At 51.5% G+C, this 22,773-nt stretch overlaps 2 protein-coding genes across 2 annotated transcripts; both read right to left on the reverse strand.

The window, feature by feature from the left end:
- Positions 1-2,929: 2,929 nt before the first annotated feature.
- On the reverse strand, positions 2,930-4,540 carry LOC130158966 (thymosin beta-15A homolog). Its single transcript, XM_056360113.1, has 3 exons — positions 4,399-4,540; positions 3,889-3,993; positions 2,930-3,448 (listed from the first exon to the last, which is right to left on the reverse strand). Exons 2-3 carry the CDS (start codon positions 3,986-3,988, stop codon positions 3,411-3,413), a joined length of 138 nt encoding a protein of 45 aa, XP_056216088.1. The 5' UTR covers positions 3,989-3,993; positions 4,399-4,540; the 3' UTR covers positions 2,930-3,410.
- Positions 4,541-9,610: 5,070 nt separating this feature from the next.
- PRPS1 (phosphoribosyl pyrophosphate synthetase 1) lies at positions 9,611-21,668 on the reverse strand. Its single transcript, XM_056360092.1, has 7 exons — positions 21,393-21,668; positions 18,551-18,734; positions 18,113-18,211; positions 16,226-16,350; positions 14,337-14,510; positions 13,492-13,651; positions 9,611-11,447 (listed from the first exon to the last, which is right to left on the reverse strand). The coding sequence occupies exons 1-7, from the start codon at positions 21,512-21,514 to the stop codon at positions 11,355-11,357; spliced, it is 957 nt and encodes a 318-aa protein (XP_056216067.1). The 5' UTR covers positions 21,515-21,668; the 3' UTR covers positions 9,611-11,354.
- Between the last annotated feature and the right edge of the window lie 1,105 nt (positions 21,669-22,773).

A 22,773-nucleotide genomic window follows, 5' to 3' on the forward strand; every position in this document is an offset into this window, starting at 1 on the left:
CCTCCCTCCTCTGCAGTGCTGGCCACAGCTCACCACCTGATCGAGGTGGAAGGAACCTGCCCTGGGAGCAGCGGGATAGGCCTCAGCTGGGGAGAGGCATAGATATTGCCAGGAGGAGCTTACACATAAAACTTACCTGGTGCCCAGCAAGGGAGGGCGGCATCAAGCCCTGCCAGGAAGACCTCCTGGGATGGCATCCTTTGTGCATGGGTGGCTGCTGAGGCAGCCCATGCTGCCCGAGCTGCCCATCCTGCTGGAGCCACCACATTTCTAGGGGACATCAGCCTGGCAAGTGTCCTGGCCTCCCACACCACTGGCAGCTGTGTGCCCATACGTGCCAGGGTGAAAAAGGGGGGTCTGGGGCAGGGAAGGAGGGAAAGTGTTGATATAAAGGGCTTTTCTGTAATGTTTCTCACCTTACTAGCTGATCCTCTGCTTACAACAAGGACATTTTGGGTACGGAGTTGCAAAACAACTTTCTCTTCATCCTCAGACCTGAGGATACAGGGTTTGGGCAATGTATCTGCTACTTCTCCATGTACCATTCTGGTAGGGGTGGAGATGGGAGAAGTGCTTGGGGCTGCCCTCATTTTAGGTGGGCACAGCCACATCAGCCATATGACCCACCGAGATGGGTTTGCTGGGGCTGGGGAGCTGCCCCCAACTCCAACCGTTGTTCCTGGGCCTGTGCTGAGGCTGCCAGGCCCTGGAGTGGTTTCCTTAGGGCATTAATCCCATGTCTATCTAAACTTGCATCACTGCATCCCTGGGGTGGCCACAGTAAAAAAGCAACCTAAACCTAGGTGCATCAGCACCCCTGTTCTCACCCCATGGGTCCCCAGGATGCAGCAAGGTGGTCCCACGGACCAGTGCCGCAGGCTCAGGGCCAGTGCTGGAGCATTGCTGGCTCCTGGAGCCATCAACCCTATCACCTGAGGCAACTACTATCAGCAGGTGCCTGGGGCACCTGGCACCCCGCTGGGCAAAGTCTCTGCTGTCCATGTGTGCAGCACGGGGTGAGGAGGTTTTTGTGAGCATGACAGTGCCAGGGATGGGACACTCATGCTGTGACCTTGCAGGGGTCCAAATGACTCAGGGGGAGTTAACTTGACCAATGGTTTTCTGTGTGTGCAGTGTGCCCCATTGCAGTGTGGCTAAGAGTGTGCAGGAGGGAGAGGCACTGGGGCAGTGTTGGGAGCAGCCACGGTACCGTGAGCAGCCGCCAAGACCTCACTATCCCCAGAAGTCCCACCGAGGAGAGGGGGTCAGCTCTGCCACTTTGAGTTTCCATGCCAAAAGCTTCAACTGGTTCAGCTCATGCTCTGGCTTTCGGGGATGGGGAAAGGGCTCAGGATGGCTTTACCTCCGGGTTTGACCCAATTCCCAGCCTGGGTGCATCAAGTGGCCAAGGGATTGCAAAGCATCTCTGCAGGAGGTGGAAATGCTGAAGCAGTTCCTTAACCTTTAATGGTCTGTGAGCCCTGTCTGCCGCTCCAAAGCCCAACTCTTGCTGACATGACTTTTCTACCTTCTGCTTTCACAGAAGGGTCCAAAGAGGCCTGCTGCCTGCTCCCCAGCACAGAGCTGAGCTTGCCCTGCCTGGCAAGAACGACCACTACCAGGAAGGGGCAAGCTCCGTCGGGGCAATGAGCGGCTGCTGCCACCCTGACAGCCTGCACCAGCAGTTGGCACCGGGAAAAGGTTTCCCACATCCAGGATAGGGTGCTGTCCTGGGAACATTAGGATGCTGAAGGGGCATGGACACCCTGGCATGTGCTGGGCTACCTAGTGCTCAGCCCAGTGTAGCAGCAGCCCCAGCTGGCCTCAGCATCGCTCCCCACCGCCCTCTTCCCACAGAAAACCCCACATGCTGTCCTGACAGCGCAGCAACACCAGCCTCTTACCTTCAGCTCTTTCAATTCCGCTTTTTAAGGGTGAAGGCAGTTGCAGCCACACAAGCAGTGTTATTTGCAGCCCTTTGCAGGCGATGTGGGTGGAGGTAGTAGGCAGATAGGCACCATGTCCAGACAGGCACAACAGCCCTGTTTGTTTCCAGTTAACAAGGCTCACTGGGGACACTGGCCAAAACTGCTAGTTGGCCAGTCTGCCTCCACCTCCTCCATAAGCAGCCTGTTCAGTCACCCTGCAGGCTGGGTGGAGGTGAGGAAATCCAGGCAGCACCCAGGAAACCTCACCATAGACCTGGAGGCAGTGTCAGACTCCATCCAGCTCCCCCTTGCCCACACTGTGCTGGAGGTTGACTGCAGGACACAGGGATCTCCACTTCTGCAGGGCAGGGTTGGGATCAGCCTAGAGGGTACCCAAGGGATCTACTGCATTAATCTGTCCTTACAAGGCTGCAAAAACCTCCTTCAACCAAGGGCAGGAGCCGAAGTTGGCTCAAGGTGAAGCAAAGGGCTGTGCCAGGCAGCGAGGGGAGATTTGCTCTGAGAACCGTGTGGACTGAGCCAGCCTGGCTGCAGCACCAGCAGGACTCAGGCCAGCATCCACACTGCCAGCACAGGTATTTCTCCAGCTGCACAGGTGAGGAGCCAGCCCAGCTCCACAAATTATATTCTAGGCAGGGGACACCAACCTCTTTGAAGCAGGAGGCTCAGCCTTCAGGTAGGAAGGCTCAGGTTAGCCTCTACTTGAGGGTGCAGCAACAAACTGCTATGATGGTGGGATTGCTAGTAGAACACAGTGGCCTTAACCAGCTGAGACCCCAGCCCCCTCACCACACCAGCAATGCTCATGGCTCTGGTCTCCCCCAGGCCACAGGGACCGAGCTGTACACAAACACCAAGCCAGACTCGCTCTGCAAGGAACCATCCTGTAAGAACAACAGCAAGCAAAGACCTTCCCACCACCAAGGGCAAGCCAGGCTGCAGCCTGAACTTTTAACAGAGAAGAAGCCACAAGCCACAGGTAGGTCATTACATTTTTTATTTTATAATAAACTTATCATTTTTCCCCCCCCAAGGAAGACAAAAAACTGTGAGTGAGGCTACAAAATGCTGTTGGTGAAGACTATGTGAGACAGACCCAGGCCATGGGTCAGGCCAGAAAGGATCCCCACTCCCCAAGGCAGAAGGGGACCGTCCCCAGGAGCCTCTATAGCCCTTGCTCACCTCCCCACTGCATTACAGCAAGATCAGTGCTGTCAACAGGAGTTGGCTGAGCAGCAGAGATGGAGTTGGGCCAGGCTACTGATGGACTGAGAGGGCCATGCTTTGTTCCACCCACCCGCCAAAGCTGCCAGCAAGGTGGGACAGTGGATTAGGCGATGGAGCCGTTTTCTACACATGATGTAAATTAAAAACAAAAAAAAGACCAAACAAAAACCCCACACATGATTAATTCAAAGCAAAAAAATCAAGTAGTAGCTCTTCCTGCCAGGCCATCTCACTCTAGGAAGACTTCACACATTCCTTCTCCTGCTCAATAGCTGCAAGAGAAGAGAGGTCCATTAATCTCCGGTGCTTTTTTGTGGAAACACCTACTGGAGAAGGTTGCAGAGCCATCACTAAGGCCCTCGCACCCAGTTTTGTAATTTGACCACAAGCAGGGTAGACAAACACCTCAAGTCTGAAGGTGATGACACACACGGGTGTGACAGCAAATTGGGCACCTGCCTTCAGCTCTCCTCAGGAAGCCATGGCCCGAGGCAGCAGCTCAGGCAGCAGCCCTCCGCCCCTCCGCCACCCCAGAGGGCTGTACCCTGACCGCTCACCTCGGGGCCAGCGGCCTCCCCTGGGACAGAGCCTGACCACCCCAGCCCACCTCCCTCTGCCGGCCGCCCGGGCGGTGAGACCCGCACCCGGGGGCGCCGCGGGCCACACGTGCCCCCCGCACAGCCAAGCGCTGCCCGGCCCCGGCCGCACTTACTCTCCTTGGAGGGCAGCGTGTTCTTCTCCTCCGTGTTGGTTTTCTTCAGCTTCTTCTTGTCGAATTTCTCCACCTCCGAGAGGTCTGGCTTGTCGCACATTTTGCCTGCGAGACACCCCACGCCCCGTCCCCCGAGGTCAGCGGAGGTGCCCGGGGGTGTCTCCGGGGACGGGGCTCAGCAGACAATGGGCGGCCCGCCCGGCCCCCCCGCCCGGCCTCCGCCGCGGACAATAGCGCAGGGCGGGGCGCGCCGCCGCCCCGGGCACCGCGCCGCTCCCCGGCTCCGGGCAGCCCCGCACCGGCGGGGGCACCTCCCGCATCCCCCGCGGGAGCCGGCCCCAGCCGCGCTCCCCGCCGCACGCTGACCGTCCCCACCCCGCGACCCCCCCGCCCGCAGCCCCCGTACACGGGGCGCCCCTCGCCTGGCAGCAGCCCTACGTGCGGCACCCCCCATCCCCGGCACAGCCCGCACGCACCGGCTGCCCCGCGGCGAGAGCGTCGCCGCCGTACCTGCCGCCGCTGCCCGCTACGTCCCGCTCCGCTGCGCTCCCAGGTGAGGCTGGACCGCGCGGTGCGGGGCGGCGCTTTATATACCCCGGCCGCCGCCCAGCCCGTGCGCCCATTGGCTGCGCGCCGCCCGCTAGGCCTGCTGGGAAGTGCAGTCCGCCCGCTGGCTGCCGCGGCCGCGCGACCCCGGGGGGGGGAACTGCCGCTCCCGAGGTGCCCCGCGCGGGGCGGGGGGGGGGAGGGGCGGGCACGGCTCCCGCGGGCCCTGCACACGCAGAGCCCGCGCACACCCAGCGTTGCACACACGCACAGCCCTGCACACACCCTGTGTGCACACACAGCCCTGCAAAGGCACAGCCCACATGCATCCACTCCTGCACACATCCACCCTTACTCACACCCCGCCCACACACAGCCCTGCACCCCCCCTTCCACGCTCCCCCCTTCCACACACCCCCCCAGCCACTCGGGACTCATACACACCCTGTGCCTGCACACACGCTGCAGTAGCGCACACACCCCCAGCACACCCAGCCCAGCTGCCACCGCTGCTCCCCACACCTCGCTGCCAGCACTGAAGGGCAGCAGGGCAGTCCTCATGGCACCACCAGGTGACCCCAGGGCCACTGTCCCAGCCCCAAATCCTCCCCAGCAGCAGGTGCCCAGCAGCCATGGGGACAGCTGTGCCCTGTGCATGTGCCCAGGGATGCATCCCACCAGCTGATGAAGCAGAACTCGTTTAAGCAAGCCAGCCCTTGGGATAAAAATAACACTGTATTTTCACAGCTGTGGGCAATGCTTTGCCACCACGCGCAACCCACAGCTGCACTGGCTCCAGCCACGGTGCCTCCTGGGGAGAGCTGGTCACTGCAGCAGCAACCCGGGCAGGCAAGGGGCAGCCCTTGCTTCTGAGCTGGGGCTCTTGCATTCCGTAGGAGAAAGCCTGGGGAGCAGTCAGCACAGACCAGATGAGCTGGGATGCATATGGGGAAAAACCCCACCACCTTCACGGGGAGAAAAAAGCTGAGAGAAGCAGAGGCAGCCCATCTGCTCCCAGCTGGGCAGCTGGAAGGGTAGTGCCAGTCCAGGGGGCACTCACGCACTAGCCACCAGGATGGGGAATTGTTGGAGGGCCAGGATGCCTAGGAGGCCTTGCAGTAGGGTCCTGTAGGGGCTGAAGGGAACGAGGAGTGGGGGAAAATAAAAAAAAATTAAAATAAAAGCATCCTGACCCCCATGACAGGCTTGCAAAAATCATTCTGCAGAGATCCCAGTGTCACAGCAAGTGGGAACCTGCTGTAGAACACCAGGTGTAGCAGCTGCACTGCAGCAACTCTCACACCTGCCTCCATCTCCTCCCAGCCTGCCAGCCCCTGGGTTTCCAGAGATTTTGCAGCCAACATTGCCAGCAAGCCTGAGGAAACACGTGCTTTGTTTTTTAGCTAAAAGACTGCCATCTTGAGAGGAGGGCTTAGTGCTCTCCAGCAACAGCAGGTCTTGGCCAGATGCGACCCTTTGCAGCAAGTCCCGAGGACACAGGCAGTTTCCCACTCCAGCCAGCAAGTGGGCTCTGAATTAAAGAAAAGCCTGTGGTTGGTGTACACAGAAAAGGCAAAGGCTGAGATCTAAGGCCAGGTCCTAAGATATGGTTACTACTCAGAAAAGTCTGGATGGCAAACAGGCTGCAGTCCCTGTCCCCCAGCAGAGGCTGCAGGCAAAGCCCCAGACCAGGCTGCTCCCAGAGCACCTTTGTTTTGGTGTTGTAGCCTCCTGGCAGGGCCAGGTTTAAAGGGTGTCACATAGCCAAGAGCAGCAAGCCCAGGCAGGGCTGCCTTCACGAGCATCCTTCAAACCCACCCTGCAGACCCCGCATCACACAAGCACACGCCAAACTGAGAAAGGGCTCGTTTTACCTGCATAGCAAAAAAGGAAAGGAGAAACCCACCCAGCTTCAAATTAAATCAGGAAATCCTTTTTGCTTTTATGCAAATAGCCAGACAAGTGGTTTACCATGTGTTTACTCTCCAGCTGTGCCCACCTTTGCCCCAACTTCTTCCTTTCCCTGCCCATTCTCCACATGCTTCTGCTTTGCAGATACTGCAAAGTCTGCTGTAGCTTTTGTCCCTGGCTAGCAGCAAGTGTGAAAGAACCTGGTCCCCATCCTCCCCATGCACTGCCCCTGACTGGCATCAGCTGCACCCACCCCAGCCAAGGCACAGCCCGTGTGACACACTGCATCTTCACAATTCTGCAGCGATTTGCAAACCCTGGGGTCTTTGTCTGGGCACAAAGCCGCCGGGAAGAGGAGCTCCCCCTTCCCCGAGCCAACCACAGCTACTACACAGGCACCGCCACGCTCCAACAAACCACGTTGGGAGCAGCTTTAAAGCTAACACTCTGCATTTCCAGCAGGCAAGGTGTGGGGCTGCTGCTGGGGAGCTTTTAAAAATCCATCTTTCACAAAGAACAAGGAGCTTATATCCCAGCAAAAGCTTTTTCCCCTGACGAATTTGCAAAGCCTCCCATAACTGCACAACCTGCCTCTTTCTCAGGCATTTTGGTATTTCTGCTTTCAATAATTGATAACAAAAGAACTGAGACATCAACAGATAGGGGAAAAGCAAAACCAGCCCTGACCCGAAATAGAAAAGAACTACCATCAGCCATTTTAGATCAGTTTTAAATCTCCCACAGAACAAGGCTGTCAGGGCTCAGACACAGCCTTGCTGATGGCTATTTCCAGGAACACTTTATTCTCTTCTCCACGAAGGAGGTTTTCTCTGTCTGACCAGAGACTTTTTTTTTTTTCAGCCTCCTGCCTGCAGGGACAGGCCAGGGCACCACCACAGCCAGCCAGGATCTGAGCCCCCTTCAGCCACCACTACCCAGCTGTGAGCCAATTCTCCCTACTCCACAGGGCAGAGTTTACTCTTTCCTGCTCATTTTTAACCCCAGCCTCCTGCCACAACCCTTCCCTTCCACTGGGGCAGGAGCACAGAGCCCCAGGAAGGCAGCCAGCACATTCTTAAACCAAGGCTCATTCCTCCCATGGATTTTGCTGCTCCTTGTAGTTAACAGAGGGGTTTTCTGTTAACCCTTACTACTGCCCCACCACCCAACAGCAGCAGGGCAACCTGTTGCTTTCTCTAGATCACAGAAACACCAACTCTAGGGGGTGAGAAATCATCTGCACACTAGTAAGGCACAGGGAGAAGCAGCAGGAGAGAACTGCTGGTGAGAGCTATTTGAGGTGTCTTGCCTTGCTCTGAACAGCAGACAAGGCCCATTACTTGCAGGGCACAAATGGCCAGACCCACTTCCAGTGGCTTAAAGGCATCCCCACCCTGCACATCAGCTTCAGCTACCCAGGCAAGTCAGCTAGGTTAAGATGCAGGGCTTTTGACTGACTAGTGCCCTTCTACTGCTTTTACAGCAGGCAGCAAACAAAACAGCTACTGGCACCAATATCAGCATCTGCACACATGCCACCACACTCCAGCCGTGGATTAACTTGTTTTCTCTGGAATTTCTCCAGCAGCTGTAAGGAAAGCCTGAGAAGACACCACACAACTCACCTCCAGAGCACCCTGCATGCTCCATACTCACTCCACCAGCTGCCCAGGACAGGCTGGAGAATCACCTCCGCTACAGCAGGTGGCTCCAGATAGCCCAAGCACTTCACAGCACAGCTGATGCTGCTGGAGCTAAACTTGCCTGGGCTAAGGAATGAGCATCTCTGCATCACTCCCAAACTTTAGAGGAACTTGTCACTGCCATTCACACCTCAGGGGCTACCTTCCTCCCAGCCCACACTGCAGTGAAGGAACACCCTTCCCACAGCTGCCTGGTACTACATCCATGACTGCCTGGACACAGAAGAGTGCTTTAATTCTACTACAAGCTGTTACAAGGCAGCCATGCTTGCTCTAATAGCACAGCTTTCACTTCTGGTCAGTCACAACCTGCCTGTGAACAGGCTCAGTAATTACTTTTGAATTAGGGAAGAAAGAATTAGGGAAGAAACTTTGGTAAAGTACCCAGCCCCTCTGATCTGAAGGAGGCTTCCAGAGCAGACGATATTTACATCTTTGGGACAGCTCTCATACCCTATGTATCACCCATCACTTCATAATCTACAGTGCTGTCATACAGCATTTTGAGTCTGTACCCTTCCTCACTCCAACCCCCAAGTTTTTATTAAAGTAACTAAGAAAACAGTATATATGCACCAACAGCAATGGTCACCATTGTACAAATTTTTGGCTGTAAAGCTCATGTTCTGTTTCTCCTCCAAGGAAGGTGAAGTCTGCCACATCACCCTGACAAGACCCATATCACCTCCCCTGCTGTTTGAGGGGGAAAAAAATACACAGTTCACTTATTCATTGACTAGTGCTGAAGTTCATTTTAACAGAGGAATGACAATAGCGATCCTCAGCAAGAGTCTACCTGAGGCCACGCTTGTGTTTCCTGAAACTATGTTCAATCTGGATGCCTACTGTAAGGCCAAAGACCTTTCTCTAGGCCTGCTACCTCATCCTTCTTACTCAGTGTCTGCTTTCCCGATGTACAACACGCAATGAGAAAGGATCATTGTTTAGTTAGAACAAGAGCTTCTCAGGACAATCCTGTTGCCTCTGATCATTAGATTTGTGCAAGATACTTGCTAAACTATTCAAGTTCTCCTACCCAAACGTTATGTGAACAGATCTACTCAGATGCATCATTGAAGAGTACAAGAAAAGCTGTACTACCACCTCTAACAATTAAGTCTAGGAAATCAGATACAGACAAAAGCCACTACCCACCAGAAGTAGCTTTGTCCCAAGCTTTCTCTTCCAAGCAAAGTGAGCACAGCCAAGCTGAGCCTCAGTTACCCCACTGCAAGAGGGTTAAACCACATGACCTTCCAAATCCTTACTCCATGACCTACCTCGCAAGTGACTGAACTCAGAAGATGCACATCACCTTTGTGAAGCGATGCATTTATAGGCAGAGGCCATGTTTTTTTAAATAAAAGTTTAATTCCTTCATCAGGTCTTAAGTTTAAACACAAATGCTGCTGAAAATCCTCACACCGCTGCTCCGATGTCCTGGCTCTTGGCTCTCAGGGCATTGGCAGTGCAGCAGCAGGGGCTCCGATACAGGAGGCAGGAATCAGACACTCTGTAGAGCTCAGTGCAGGATGCAAAGCAAAGAAGCAAGACACATACACTTTCCAGACAAACACCAATTCTTATACAAAAAGAAAAACCCTACAATGTAATAGAAGTGTTAACATTGCCACCGGACAGGAGTTCTAGGAAGGGAGAGAAGTCTTCAGTGAAAGGCACAACTAAAAGTAGTACTTCCCTAGATCTTAACCAAGTCTTTCAGTTCCATTTATACCCCAGCCCCTAGCCTCTTGAAGCCATGCTGGTTACTCTAGCAAGTAATTTCAAGTTCTTTTCCCCCATCCTCCAGCTCAAAAAAAAAAATATGAGTGCTTATAAAAACCAGAACATAAAACAGCTTTGTCTATAACCCCATCAAGAGTCCAGGAGAGACTTAACAGTTTACCTTACGATTGTCTGGTAGTTACCAAGTATTCAAGTTTCAGATGATAATTATTAGATTGAAGAGCCTCAGCCAGCTCTAGTTTTGGTATTTTTCCTTCAGGCACTTTGCCTGTCAGGTTGGTGTTAGATCTACAGTTTTCCCAGTACTATGTATCACCAGCCTCTTCAACCCATTGCTGTAAGCACTCATTAGCAGCATCAGACCCACTCCAAGGGCTTCTTCAGGTTCTGTAGTCCTGCAACCTCCTGTGCTCCTTGGCTTACGATCTTTTGCAAGGAGCAACACTTTTAAGGCAAGGCAGACAGTGACCAGGACACGCAACCAGAATGCATCAGGAACTTACAGGACAACAGAACTGCAGGCAATGAGAGGCTAGGACAGCTGGACACAAAGCTCTTGTGTATTAGATCACCCCAGCATTTGAGCAGGCATTTGCTAGATGCAACAACCAAGCTACTATGGGATAAAGAGGCTCAGTCTACTAGTGTACTGGTAAAAAAAACAGATCAAGGATTTGCACAGCAAGTCAAGGTGCAGCTATAGTATGACAGCAGTCCTCTAGTCACCAGCAAGGCTAACAGTAAGCTGTGAAACTGAGGAACTGGTTTTAGCCTACACTAGAAACCGAAGCACACTACCACCACAAGTCCTCTACATAAGAGGGAGAAGAATGCTTGTCCAGGATGCACCTTCACCACCAAGCTACACAGCAAGGCAGTACTGCACAGACTATGCTCTCACCTTCACTTTGCTGTGTAGTACACTAAAGGGTATTTAATTTCATCAATAATTAAGATGAAGTCAAGTTTGCAAGCTACACTGATCTCCTTTCATGGGAGGAAGCTGCAGAAGACCCACCTCCCAGGTGTCTCCCAGGGCTTCACCTAGGGTCAAAGCTTGGCCAAGATACAAGCCTTCCCCATGGCTTTTCTAGGGCTTCTGTCAGGTATAGAGTGGTAAGACAGCCAGCAGTCTCTCAGGCTCTTGCTGTAGATCCATATCAGCATGTCCTAGGGACCTCTACTTCCCAAACAATTTGGAGTGCACATGCTAGATCATCTAACCCTGCCCACAGACAAACCCTCCCCCTTCCCCCATCTCAAAATAATTGTGGCAATTAGCCATGTGTCAGTCCTGCTCTCCACAGATCTAAAGAATAGAGTCAGTGCTACTGATGAGCCTCAATGCACAGGGTTGCTGGTGGAGTTGGAGTGTTACAGGGATGAGCTTCCCCCCTCCAGCCTCCCAGTGCTGGGATCAGAGCCAGTAAGCCTGACTTAAGCAGGAGGAGCTGTGGAGAACTGCACTGGAACAAGCAGGGTCTTCTACTGAACTTTACAACAAGCTGAACAACTTTTGGTTTTAAAAAAAGCCACACAAGCAGCAGCTGACATCTGTTGTTATAAAGGGACATGGCTGAATAGGTAGGAGACAGATTCCCCATTATGAGTCCTCCTGATGGCCTCCGCAAGGATCATTGAGATGTCAATCACCTGGAGAGGAAGAGAAATGGATCAGCTCACTGAGAACATCACGCCTGGAAGAAAAGCTGGTAAGTCAGGAAGAACTTAAAGAGTAAACTCATCACCCAGATTTATAATATGCCACATGCAGACAAATTAAATCCCAGTCCTGTGTAGAATTCATTACATGAAGTTCTGAAGATATTCTACATACAGTTCTACAAGAATTATTTCACTGTTGACCTTTGTCAGGATGACAGCCTGTCACCTTTCTTCGCTGAACTCCCTAAGCTCAGTCTGTTTACCCTAGGACTATTTTAATCACTTTGTGTAGGTTGCAGAGAAGTTAGGGGAGTCTAAATCAAGATCAGATCACTTCCCTTGAGTCAAAAGGCTTTACTATCACCACCAGCAGTCTACAGATGAAGCTACATGCTGCAGCTCAGCTCTCAGTTATTGCACTGGCTCTGCCTGGCAGGGTAATCCAGTCAACAGGAGGGGGGTGGGTGGGAAAATCAGGTCTCTAAAACTCTAAACCCCAGCAGCTAAAGTATTATGATATATGCAGTCTCAGTAAGAAGCATGGAGTTCATGGTGCATTAAGGAAACCAAGTGAAATCATATTTAACATTTTTTCCAGATAGTTTGCCTCCTAAGAAAGAAAACACACTTAAGAGCTGCAGAGCAGACAGAGCATGAGACTTACAACAAATTCTTCAGCTCTGTATTTCTCAACACTGAACATCAGATGTTAGTGTAAAGGAGTGAAGTGTTAAGTGAGAGCCTGAACAACAACTCCACTGCTGTCTTTGGCTACAACTTTTTACAAACTGATCACCTGTTTAGCATTTTGCCTACATGAACAGTAACATGGAGCTCTGAAAGAAGTTGAAGCATCAGACATCTTATAGATGTGCTCAGTTGTAGGAACATCATCCAGAAAATAAGTGTTAAAAAACTTGCAACATGATAGCAGGCTGCAATGGGCCTATAACTTACTTCCAAAAGCAGCTTAAAATTTACTGGAGTTCGATCAGTTGAGCTTTTTCAACAATACCCTAGTACTGGGGAACCTGTTACACTTAGAACAATACTAGCTGAGTCTTAGCAGTGCCATTCACTTTCCAGAGCTTCTCCAAATACCTGTTTCCTACACATCTGTGCTGTGACACTAGTATTTAGGATGTCCTTAGCTGTGTGTATACTACAGCAGTAACTGAAACTTTTGATGGACCTATTATGCCTGAATGCTCAGGTCAAGCTGCAACTTCCAGCTGTCCATTAACACAGGAAATCCTCAAGTCCTGCCTAGCTCAAGCTGTATAGCCATTTTTTTTTTTCCTTCCAGGAAAAGTCAGTCTCAGCTTGGGAAACAGAATGTCACAGTGTTCTTCCTAAATGGAAAGCCAAAGACACAGAGTGACCATCGAAAGACCAGCTTTCATACAGATTGTGAACTTTGTTGTTTATCTTTGGCAAGTATCTGAACATTGTACCATTGAACTGTGTCAACTGTTCTGAAGTCAAACCAGCAAGATGTGTCCATGGGACAAGACTGCACCCTCTCTCCAGCTCACCTGCACTATTATGACCACACATGAAACATTCACCTTCCTAGGACCAGGCCTACTTTGCCTCACAAAAGGATGGGACACTCTGCTTAAAGTGCTGGGCACTAGGTTACACAACTGAATCTGACATTATCAACTTCAAAAGTTCTTATCTACTTCTGCTTCAGTATGTCATCAGCGTATCACTCCCCCCAAATGTACAGATACAACTGCTTGTTTTCATCATAGCCCCATTAGATCAGTCATCCGATATAGGTAAAACAAGCCCTGAAAAAAATTACTTAAGTTAACATTAAGAGCTAGATTAGAAACTGCATTTTATCAGTGTAACAGGTCTGTTATCCCACAGCAAGAGGGACAAGAGAACTAGTCAACACTGCCACTGATTCTAGTACAAATGAAACTGCTGCAAGCACTAGACAGTATTATGGGGTTTTCCCCTCAGAGGGACAGGCAAGTGCTGCCACCCTTCAGCAGAGACAGAAGAAAAAGTAGATGCTCACCTGGATTTTAGGGCACTGCTTCATCTTGTCCTCCTGGGGTATTGTGTTTGTGACTACAACTGCCTCAAAACAGGCATTGTTGATCCGAGAAATTGCTGGCCCAGAAAAGATCCCATGAGTTAAGATGGCATAAACTTTGGTGGCTCCAGCTGACACAAGCCTACAAGGGCGGAAAAAGGAGAAGGGTAAGAAATTCCTAGCAAGTATTAAACTGACATTAGTACAGGGCACATGGTAAGCATCAAAGGAGACAATACCATATGCTTAGGGCACTGACTACCTTTGATTTCCTCCCTCCAGCCCACTATTGGTTTGGGGGAACAAAACAGTTTAACAAGTACCATAAAATCCCCAACAGTCAAAGTAAGCATTAAAAAATTTGTTCTTAGCCATGGGACATTTGTACTAGATCATACCAATCACCTTTTGTGATTTTTGGCAACACAAGGTAACAGATATTTAATACAGTGTTGCATATGCTGGCATTTGTACTGTAGAAGTCTTGTAAGCTTTTCAAGCTTGGATACCTTTCTTTTAAAAGAAATTCAGATGCATGACCTTCAGTTGATGGACCAGACAGCACTTAGTTCTACCCAGCGTAGTAAGTGATGGTCTAGTGGAAGTCACTTCCAGCACAAGTATTTTTCAAATAAAAGACACTATGGTCTTCTAGCTATTCCTTCTGTGAGAACTTTAGGGTTTTTACTTATTTTGTACGACATTAGAGTTAATACCAGAAACTGTACGTTACTTTGAAATTTGATGTGCAAATAATCTGATTAACTCATTGCACAGTTTTCACTAACAATAGGTTTCTGATTTAGGAAATGGTCAGTCCTACTCACTTGTCTGCAGCATGACAGATGGTACCACATGTGTCTGCCATATCATCTACCAGAATGGCTACTCTGTCTTTCACATCACCCACCAACACCATGCGATCCACTTCATTGGCCTTCTTGCGCTCCTTGTGAATGAGGGCAAAGTCTACATTCAATCGATCTGCGATGGAGGTCACCCTGAAGGGAGAACAGTTTCCAAACACCACTTATTTCCACACAACAGCTTCAATTGAATCTCTTAAAACCATTAAGCACAAACTGCCACCACACCTGTTACTGTTCCCAAGCAATTAATAGAAGTCACTCTGCCACCTCAGTTTCCCTTCAAGCAGTTAAACTGCAATCTCTGATCTCGCCTCTCCTGATGACAGCAACTAGATTAAGTCTTTTATCCTAACCACTGTAAATTATTTTGCATTTAAAGCTTAAAACAAACCATAACCAGCAAGTCTGGCAAACCTAAAGTGATCAGAATATGCTTGGGAGGTTGTCACCTTTATAACACTACACTGGAAGGACATAAGTTGCACTATGACAGGCATCTGCTTCCACTCATATAAGCATTCAACTGTCACACATGCAAGTGCTGACACAGAGATAGTGGCAGGACCACACATCCAAGAAACCCAAGTCTACCACCTTACATTTACTTTGGTTAATGTGACTGCAGAGCAACCTTACCAGAGGGTCCTAAACTTTATATATACTGATGAGTAGTAAAGAGTTTTGATGTATTAAGAGCTAGAATAAAATGCACATGCCCCTAACATTCTACACTTGACATGAGCAGACTCCTAGCCTCAGTAAATCAGATTCATCACCTTGGGAATCCTACACAATTTATGAACTGTTTACTGAAGTATTTAGTTCTGCAGTATCTCCATAAAATACTGCACCAGCCAAGATCAACACATTTCGGTTTAAGTGGCTTTTGAAGAGTATTTTCAGGAGTAAGATTATAGCTGGCTGACTTGGCACTTCATATACTGCATTATGCAACAAGCTACAGAAGCAGCTGAATATAGAAATGGTCTTGTCCAATACATGGGCCACAACAGAGCTAGAAGAGCTACAGCAGCCTACAGCAAGTATCACTTGGCTTTTTATAACAGATAGCTTAAAACACTATAAAGTATGTGAATCAGGTCAGCACACCCCAACATTTTGGTGTTGCAGTCCTGGATTAAAGAATACAGCTGCATCCCTTTGCTGTTCACTTGTAGCAGCTATAGAGAAGCATCAAGGAACAGCTTCATTTCCCCTAATAAGCACCTGAGAACATTCTGAACTGCCCAGAAACCAGCATGTTTGTCTGCACAAAGATGGGAGATTGTCAGACTATTCAAGTAGGAATGTGCTATAACATATGCTGCTGCTTTTTGGAAAGGAACCATCTCTTATCTCCCTTGCTCTCAGGGAAGAGTAGCAGCAGGCTTAAGTATCCAGCTAGATATTAAAATCAAGAGCATAACAAGAAAATGTCTCAATAGACTAAGCTTAATACTGCAAAGAAAACAGCCTGGATAAAAGTATATCATTAGCCAGCAGCAATAACCTTGTCTTGGCATAGGGGTATGAGCTACATGATTCACTCCTTCAGCCTGCATAACTACCCTTCCACAAAAAACAGCTTTATCCAAGGGATGTACTAATCGCACAATTCCTACCTATGCAGCTGTGGTTCTAGAAGCTATTGAACTCTCCACATAGCTCAAGAAACCTTCTAGACATTCCCTAGGAAGGGTATCCACCCGCTCTTCACTAGATGCCAAAGACCCTTACAGAAGGCAGGCTGACAGAGGAATCATGTTTTAAGAATAGGGTCATGAGCACTCTCAGGACTTCAAGTAGACACAGAAGCAGCACCTCAAGCTAGCTGTCTGACAGCTTACCTCTTGGCTCCACCAGCATCTGGTGAAACAATGGTACAGTTCTTCCACTCTGCAATATTCTCTTTGATCCATTTAAGTACAGCAGGCTCAGCATACAAGTTATCAACAGGGATATCAAAAAAACCCTGCAAGGAAGATGACAGGAACAGATGTAGTTGAAGGTCACATTCCAAAAACAGTTGGAAGAAGCCTTCTATATGATCAGGCATGCAGCCACTGCCTCTCCACAGCTTTCAGCTTTTTTCTACTTCCCTTAATGCAAGGGCAGTAGTCTTTAGGATACACAGAACAGTAATGTAAGAAGTCTTCAGAGCCAAAAATAGTTTAGCAGCATAAATAGCTCTTTACATCAGACACCTTTACAACATGGAACTACTTCTATCCTAAGAGGGTGCAGAAAACCAGCATCAACCACACTCGTTTTGTAAACAGGCAGCTAGCTGCTCTGAAAAGCAAGCTTTAAAGCTCATTACCCAAACTGTTTGCATCTACAGGAAACCTATGAAAAAGCCTTGAGTAACATTTGCTTTTAAACTAATGCAGTGAGTTCCATAACTTTACACTGACCCAGCAGACTCCTCCAGGTAAACCTCAAAGGTCACTAGAAGCCAGAAGTTAATCCTGGACAGGGAGTAACAGGCAAGAGAGTGGGGGCAGCGACTTTAGAGGAATGCTTCAGGGTATATATAGGGGACAGTCCTTCCTACAATCATTCCTCCTGCACTCAGCAGCCCAGCAACCACAAGAACCAGGCTAAAACCAGCCAGATGCTGGAAGCTTACAGACACAAACCCAATTATTCAATCAAGTGTCACCATTGGTGCTGGTGAAAGGTCAACCCTGTGGCACACGTCACAACTTCAGACTTCCTAAGGAAGAGACACAGCCCTTTGGGCTCTGTTCTTTTACTTCATGCTCTTCCTGAAAGTCTTCTCAGCTGTGCTCCCATAGATTCCTCCCCAGCCCCCCCTGCCCCCCATCTGAGACAAAGTATTTCTGGGCAAAATTATACTGAAGTGTAAATGGCTGCATTTTCAACTGTTAATTTTAACAGCCAACCCACCTACTGCACCAGGCTGTAGATATCTTACCCTTCTGAATCAGTGTTTGCAGCAATACAAGATATCTTTCCCACTGCCACACCTCTCGGCTGCACTGAGTTGGTTTCTTGGTCTCAGAGCACTTGCTCAAGGTGAAAATAACACTGATAATTTAACAGCTTGCTGTCCCTCCTCTCCCTGGTACACGCTCTTGTCAGTTCTTATACAGCTCAGGTCAAGATTTCAATTGCTCTGTGAGACTATTCTATTCAGTAAGCCAGCAAAACCCATGAATAACTTTCAGTTCACTAGCAGCTTGGGAGAGAACCAAAGTGCCCTATGTGGAAGGGTGGCACTGAATGGATACAAGTGGGATGGCCCATCTTGTCAGCTGAACCCTCACAAGCAGCTGGTGCCAGTACACCTGGAGGCAGAGCTAGCACTGCTTGCTTCTCCCTGAGAATTCAGTAAATATCAGAAACCTCTACTCAATATTCAAGGACGCTTGATAAAGCCATTCTTAATCTCAAATTCCTCAAAGGACCAATAAAGAATACACAGTGTCACTGTGTGGCAATAGAGTTGCACGGATCATTTACTAGCCCAATATTCATTTACACATGATTCAATATGCTCAGTCTGATCAAGAAGATCTATAATTTCATTTACAGATGAACCTGTTACCCATCTCCCCATCCTCTTCTGATTCTGCAAGTCCCTTCTAGTCCCATGTTCCCAAGTCCTGATTTCTGCCGTGTCTATAAGAAAGCAGACCACTGGAAAGCCTGCAAGGCAGTGAAGAGGCTCAGCCTGGAGCAGGTAAGTACTTCCCCATTTCAGCTCCTACCTGAATCTGAGATGCATGCAGGTCCATGGTGATTATATGATCTGCACCTGCCACAGACAGCATGTTTGCAACCAGCTTGGCAGATATTGGAGCTCGACTCTAGTAGAGGAAAATAACAACCCAGTATTTAAGACAAGTTTAACTCCATCAAGATGTCAGTCTTCCACTTCTAGGGAATGATTCACAAGCAGTTACTAAAAGGAGTACTCATTAACATTGCATCTTTTCATCAGCTGGAGATTACAGCTTGGTGTATTTTCAAGAACTACTACTTTATGAAAAGACATTTGCAGTCCAATTCCCTGAGGTTTAAAGAAATTAAAATAAGTTTTATCTCCTCCTCTACATATTCAACTTCACCTAATTTCCATTCAGCAGTCAGGACTTAGATGATTTGCATTCATTTTTCCCAGCAGAAACCTTTACCACATCCCTTACCTTGTCCTTTTTGTCCTGCCGAGCATACGGGAAGCAGGGTATGACAGCTGTGACTCTGCTGGCTGAGGCAATCTTACAGGCATTTATCATGATAAGGAGCTCCATCAGATTGTCATTGATTTCACCACAGCCACTCTGCACAATGTAGACATCCTCCCCGCGTACACTCTCACCTATTTCCACACTGAGAACAGATGAGGAGAGTTGTATCCAAATACAAATCAAAACACAGCCATTACATATGCCTCTAAGGTAACCAAGGGATTGCATTCCCAAGGGTCTGTGGGTGACAGTGTGATATAAACAGGGATGCTGAGCAGGAACGCTGTTGCTTATTTGCTTAGTACCCATTTTACATCACTCACTGCTCAAATTTAAAGGTTCAGTCAGTAAGGCTAGGAGCACTCAGCCTGTACTCCCAATTTCAACACAAGCTGAGCATGCAGACACCCTAGAACAGGCCTTGCTCCCCCTGAATCAGAAGTAAACTACCTCAGCTAAAAGCAGCAGCATACAAAGGAAGCAAGGATAATAGCAGATAAAGCCAAGCCAAACCTCTACCAGAAGCTATGCTGTAACCGATTATTAGATTTAGAGTCATAACAGCTATTCACAGGCTTGAACAGAGAAGCCCTCCAGCATTTCACTTTGGAAAGGCTCTTGGGGTTCATTTCCTCCTGCATGTAATGCACGCTAATCCTTGCTGATGAAGGGACTGAATACAAGCCAAAGGCAGTTTGCTGATGGCAAACAGGACCAGCTTCAGCACGTGTATCAAGACACCTGCACCAGAGGCAGAGTTGGAAAGAAAGCAGTAGTCTTTGGCTTGAGGTTTCAGACAGGGCAATGCTGCTTAAGGCCTTTTGTAGGAACAGATTAACTACCAAGTACTTCCAACATTTCAGTTTAGAAAAGCCTGCCACAGATTTGGAAGTCACCAGGAGTCAGTCTGCTGAGGACAAGTGTCTTCCACTGTTTCTTTCTTCCTGCACTCAGAGATGCTCACCCCATCTGCAGATGGCTACCACACCAAACTCTAGGAACAAGCAGACAATTGCCTAACCAGCTCTTAACGACTTCATTTATAGGTAGGGTACCTATAAATAGGCAATTTAGGGTAGATTTCCAATTTTAATATATCATCCTCTGATCTTCACCCTCTCTTCTTCAGTGCTGTTGATTATTGCCAGGCATTTGTAGTCTTACTGCTCAATATCCATCAGCAAACTGCTGTCACCTTCACTGCACACTGGCTTAGAACATACACCAACCTCTCATGAAGAATTTCAAGCAGCATGAGAACTTTTGGCTAAGTTAGGATCTAGATTAACAGTAGTGGGTACACAAGTGCCATCTCTACCTGTACTTACTAACAGTCTAATACTAAGCTGATTCAAGACATTTATTGTCCAGAAGTACCAATTAACTATTCTGCTAAAACAATCTTTTTCTGGGAAGCATCTCCTCTTGCGTTTATTTTGTAACTAGACGCTTATTAGGTCTTAAAGTCACATCACCTGCTGACATAAGAATCTGCTGGCTAGCCAACTGGACAGGTAAGTGCAGTTAATAAAGGGCAATGAGAACAGTGCGATGGCTGTGAATCGGACAGACTCCTTTTACACCTCTCCTCTACAACTCTTTGTATTACCCCTGGAGTTCACAGCTAAAAATCAACAGCCATGCAATAGAAATATTTTACATCACATGTATATCCTGGATTCTCCAGGAGAAGCCTCCTGTATCCAGAAGGAAGGAGTGGGTCGGAGCACTCATTCAAGGTTCTTTGTATTACACTGTGTGGTGTGTATATGCTTAATATGCTTCTCTAAATCAAGCTTAAGAGCTCTGAATAATTTTTAGCCTCTCTTTACATTTAGCTGCTTCTTCACATAGGAAGACAGCCAGAGTCATGAAGCAGACAGATGGAAACGAGACGCATCTGAGGCTTCAGCACCTGGGCAGGACACAGACTGGATGGATGACTGCAACATGGGCTGCAAGGCACTGCCACCCTACCTTTCCTGAGCAGTTTTATCGATGCCTTTCAGGCTCTGCTGCTCTCCGGGACTGTTTGAAGGCCCCAGCTAACACCCTGAGCCGGCCACTGCCGAGCTGCCAGCCACGGCTGGCTAGGCTATAAGGATGGAAGGGGCTCCACAACGCGGGGGAAAGCCGGGGGGTGGGATTCCAGCAGCTCCCTGCCAGCTTCTGAGGCGGTGGGCCCTGAGCTCTGCCAGCCGGGGAGGGGGCACTGCCCCTGCCCGGCGGGAGCACTGCGGCCCCAGGCTGGAAACCGCCCGTGGGAGCGGGGCCCGCTGCGGCGCAGCGCGCCCCGCACACCGGCCCTTCTCGGCACAGGCCGCTAGAGGCTCCGCCGGGGCCGCGCCACCGGCCCGCACATGGCTCGCCCAGCCGGGAGCTCTCCAAGGAGCACCGCAGCCCCGGCCGCCCGCCGCCCCGGCTCGTCCCGTTCCCCCTCGCCCAGCAAGCCCCGACCCAGCGGCAGGATCGCGGCACTGCCCCACGGTGAGGGGCGCCGGGCGGCAGCTGCTCTGCGGCGGCGCTGCACGGCGGCCCCTTCCCCGCGGGAGGCCCCAGGAGACCCGGCTCCGCGCAGCGCAAGGGCGGGACGCACCGGGGGTCTCCGGCCCCGCCGGCAGCGCCCAGGGCTGCCCCGTCCCGCCCGGCCGCCGCTGCCCCGCGGCTGGGCCCGGCCGCAAGGCCCGCCCGGCCCCGCACTACAAACCCCAGCGGCCCCCGCGCGGCGGCTGTGCGGGGCTCAGCGCGGCGGCGCCCCGCGGCCCGCCGGGAGCTGCAGTGCGGCCCCGCCCCGCCTCACCACGTCTCCTGGTTGCTGAACTTCTTCGTGACCACCTTGCCCAGCTCCAGGCCCAGGCGGTCGGCGATCTTCTGGGACAGGTCCTGGTGCGAGCTCCCGCTGAAGATCTTAATGTTGGGCATGGCGGCGGCGGCGCCCTCCTCCTGCGCGCTGCGGCCCGCACCGCACCCGGCTGCCGCGCGGGGACCCGCCCGCCTCCTGCGCGGGGACGCGGCACAGTGAGCGCGGGCCACACCGGGCGGCGCCTACTCCGCCATCTTACCCCTTCCCGCCGCCCGCGCGCGCCCTTTATAGGCTCCCGCCCCCGCGGCCACGCCCCGGCGCGCTCCCCATTGGTCCTCGGGCGGGGACGGGCAGGGCCCGCCCGCCCCCGCAGTGGCGCGAAAGGGCGGCGGGCGCGGCTCGGCGGCCCGAACGGCCGCCCCGGGAGGGAGGCGGGGTGTACGGCGGGAGGAGGCCTGTGATTGGTCGTCGCCTGGCCGTTTGGCCTGCGATTGGCCGGGTCGGCCGCGGCCGCAGCTGGCCGAAGGCCCTGCCCCACGTGGCCTGGCGGGGGGGACTGGACGGGGTTCGTTGGTGGCATGATTGGCAGCCCCCTCCCCCCCGCGGCCATGATGGCCGCCCGCGCTGAGGGGAGGCCCGGCGGGGCAGGGGAGGGGAAGCGGCCCGGCTCCTGGCGCAGGGCGCTGTGCCCGCGGCCCCCGGCGGCCCCTCAGCCCGCGGCGCGGCGCGGCGGGGCGGGGGTTACCTCAGCATGCCGCCGGGCCCGCGTCCGCCGCCTCCTCCGGCCGGCCCTGCCCGGCGCTCAGCAGCTGTCAGCGCGGCGCGATGCGGAGCCCCGTGGCATGCTGCTCCGCCGTGTCACACCGCACCCGCGTCAGCTCGCCGGGCTGCTGCACCCTGCGCTGCGCAGCCTCACCCCGCCGTGTCCCGGGCCGGGCCGTCACCGGGCGGCAGCACCCGCAGCCCCGCTCTGACCAGCGGCTCGGGGTGCGCGGCAGCACCCGCAGCCCCGCTCCGCGCCGCTCCCCCAGGCAAACCCCCGGCGCGGCGGCGGCCGGCAGCGCGGGCCCGTCGCCCGCCATTTCACGTTCCTCAGCGGTTGTCACAGGGGGTGCGCCCTCAGAGAAACTGCAGCTTCTCCCGCAGGAGCCCGGGCGCCTCAGGCGGAGGCTGCGCGGCCAGGGGCGGCGGGGCACCGGCAGCGGGGCAGCGGGAGCGGGCCAGGCCCCGGCGATTAGCTTCAAAGGCTGGGTGGGACCGTGTGTGTCGACACTATCAAATTCCAGCAAGTTTTTAATTTTTGAAGGATAGTGCTTATCTTCTTCGCTTTTGCTTTTTTGTCTCACATGCTTCTACCTGCCAAAATACAAAGAATTAA

The sequence above is a fragment of the Falco biarmicus genome, chromosome 14, assembly GCF_023638135.1.
Source record: "Falco biarmicus isolate bFalBia1 chromosome 14, bFalBia1.pri, whole genome shotgun sequence".
NCBI lineage: Eukaryota > Metazoa > Chordata > Aves > Falconiformes > Falconidae > Falco > Falco biarmicus.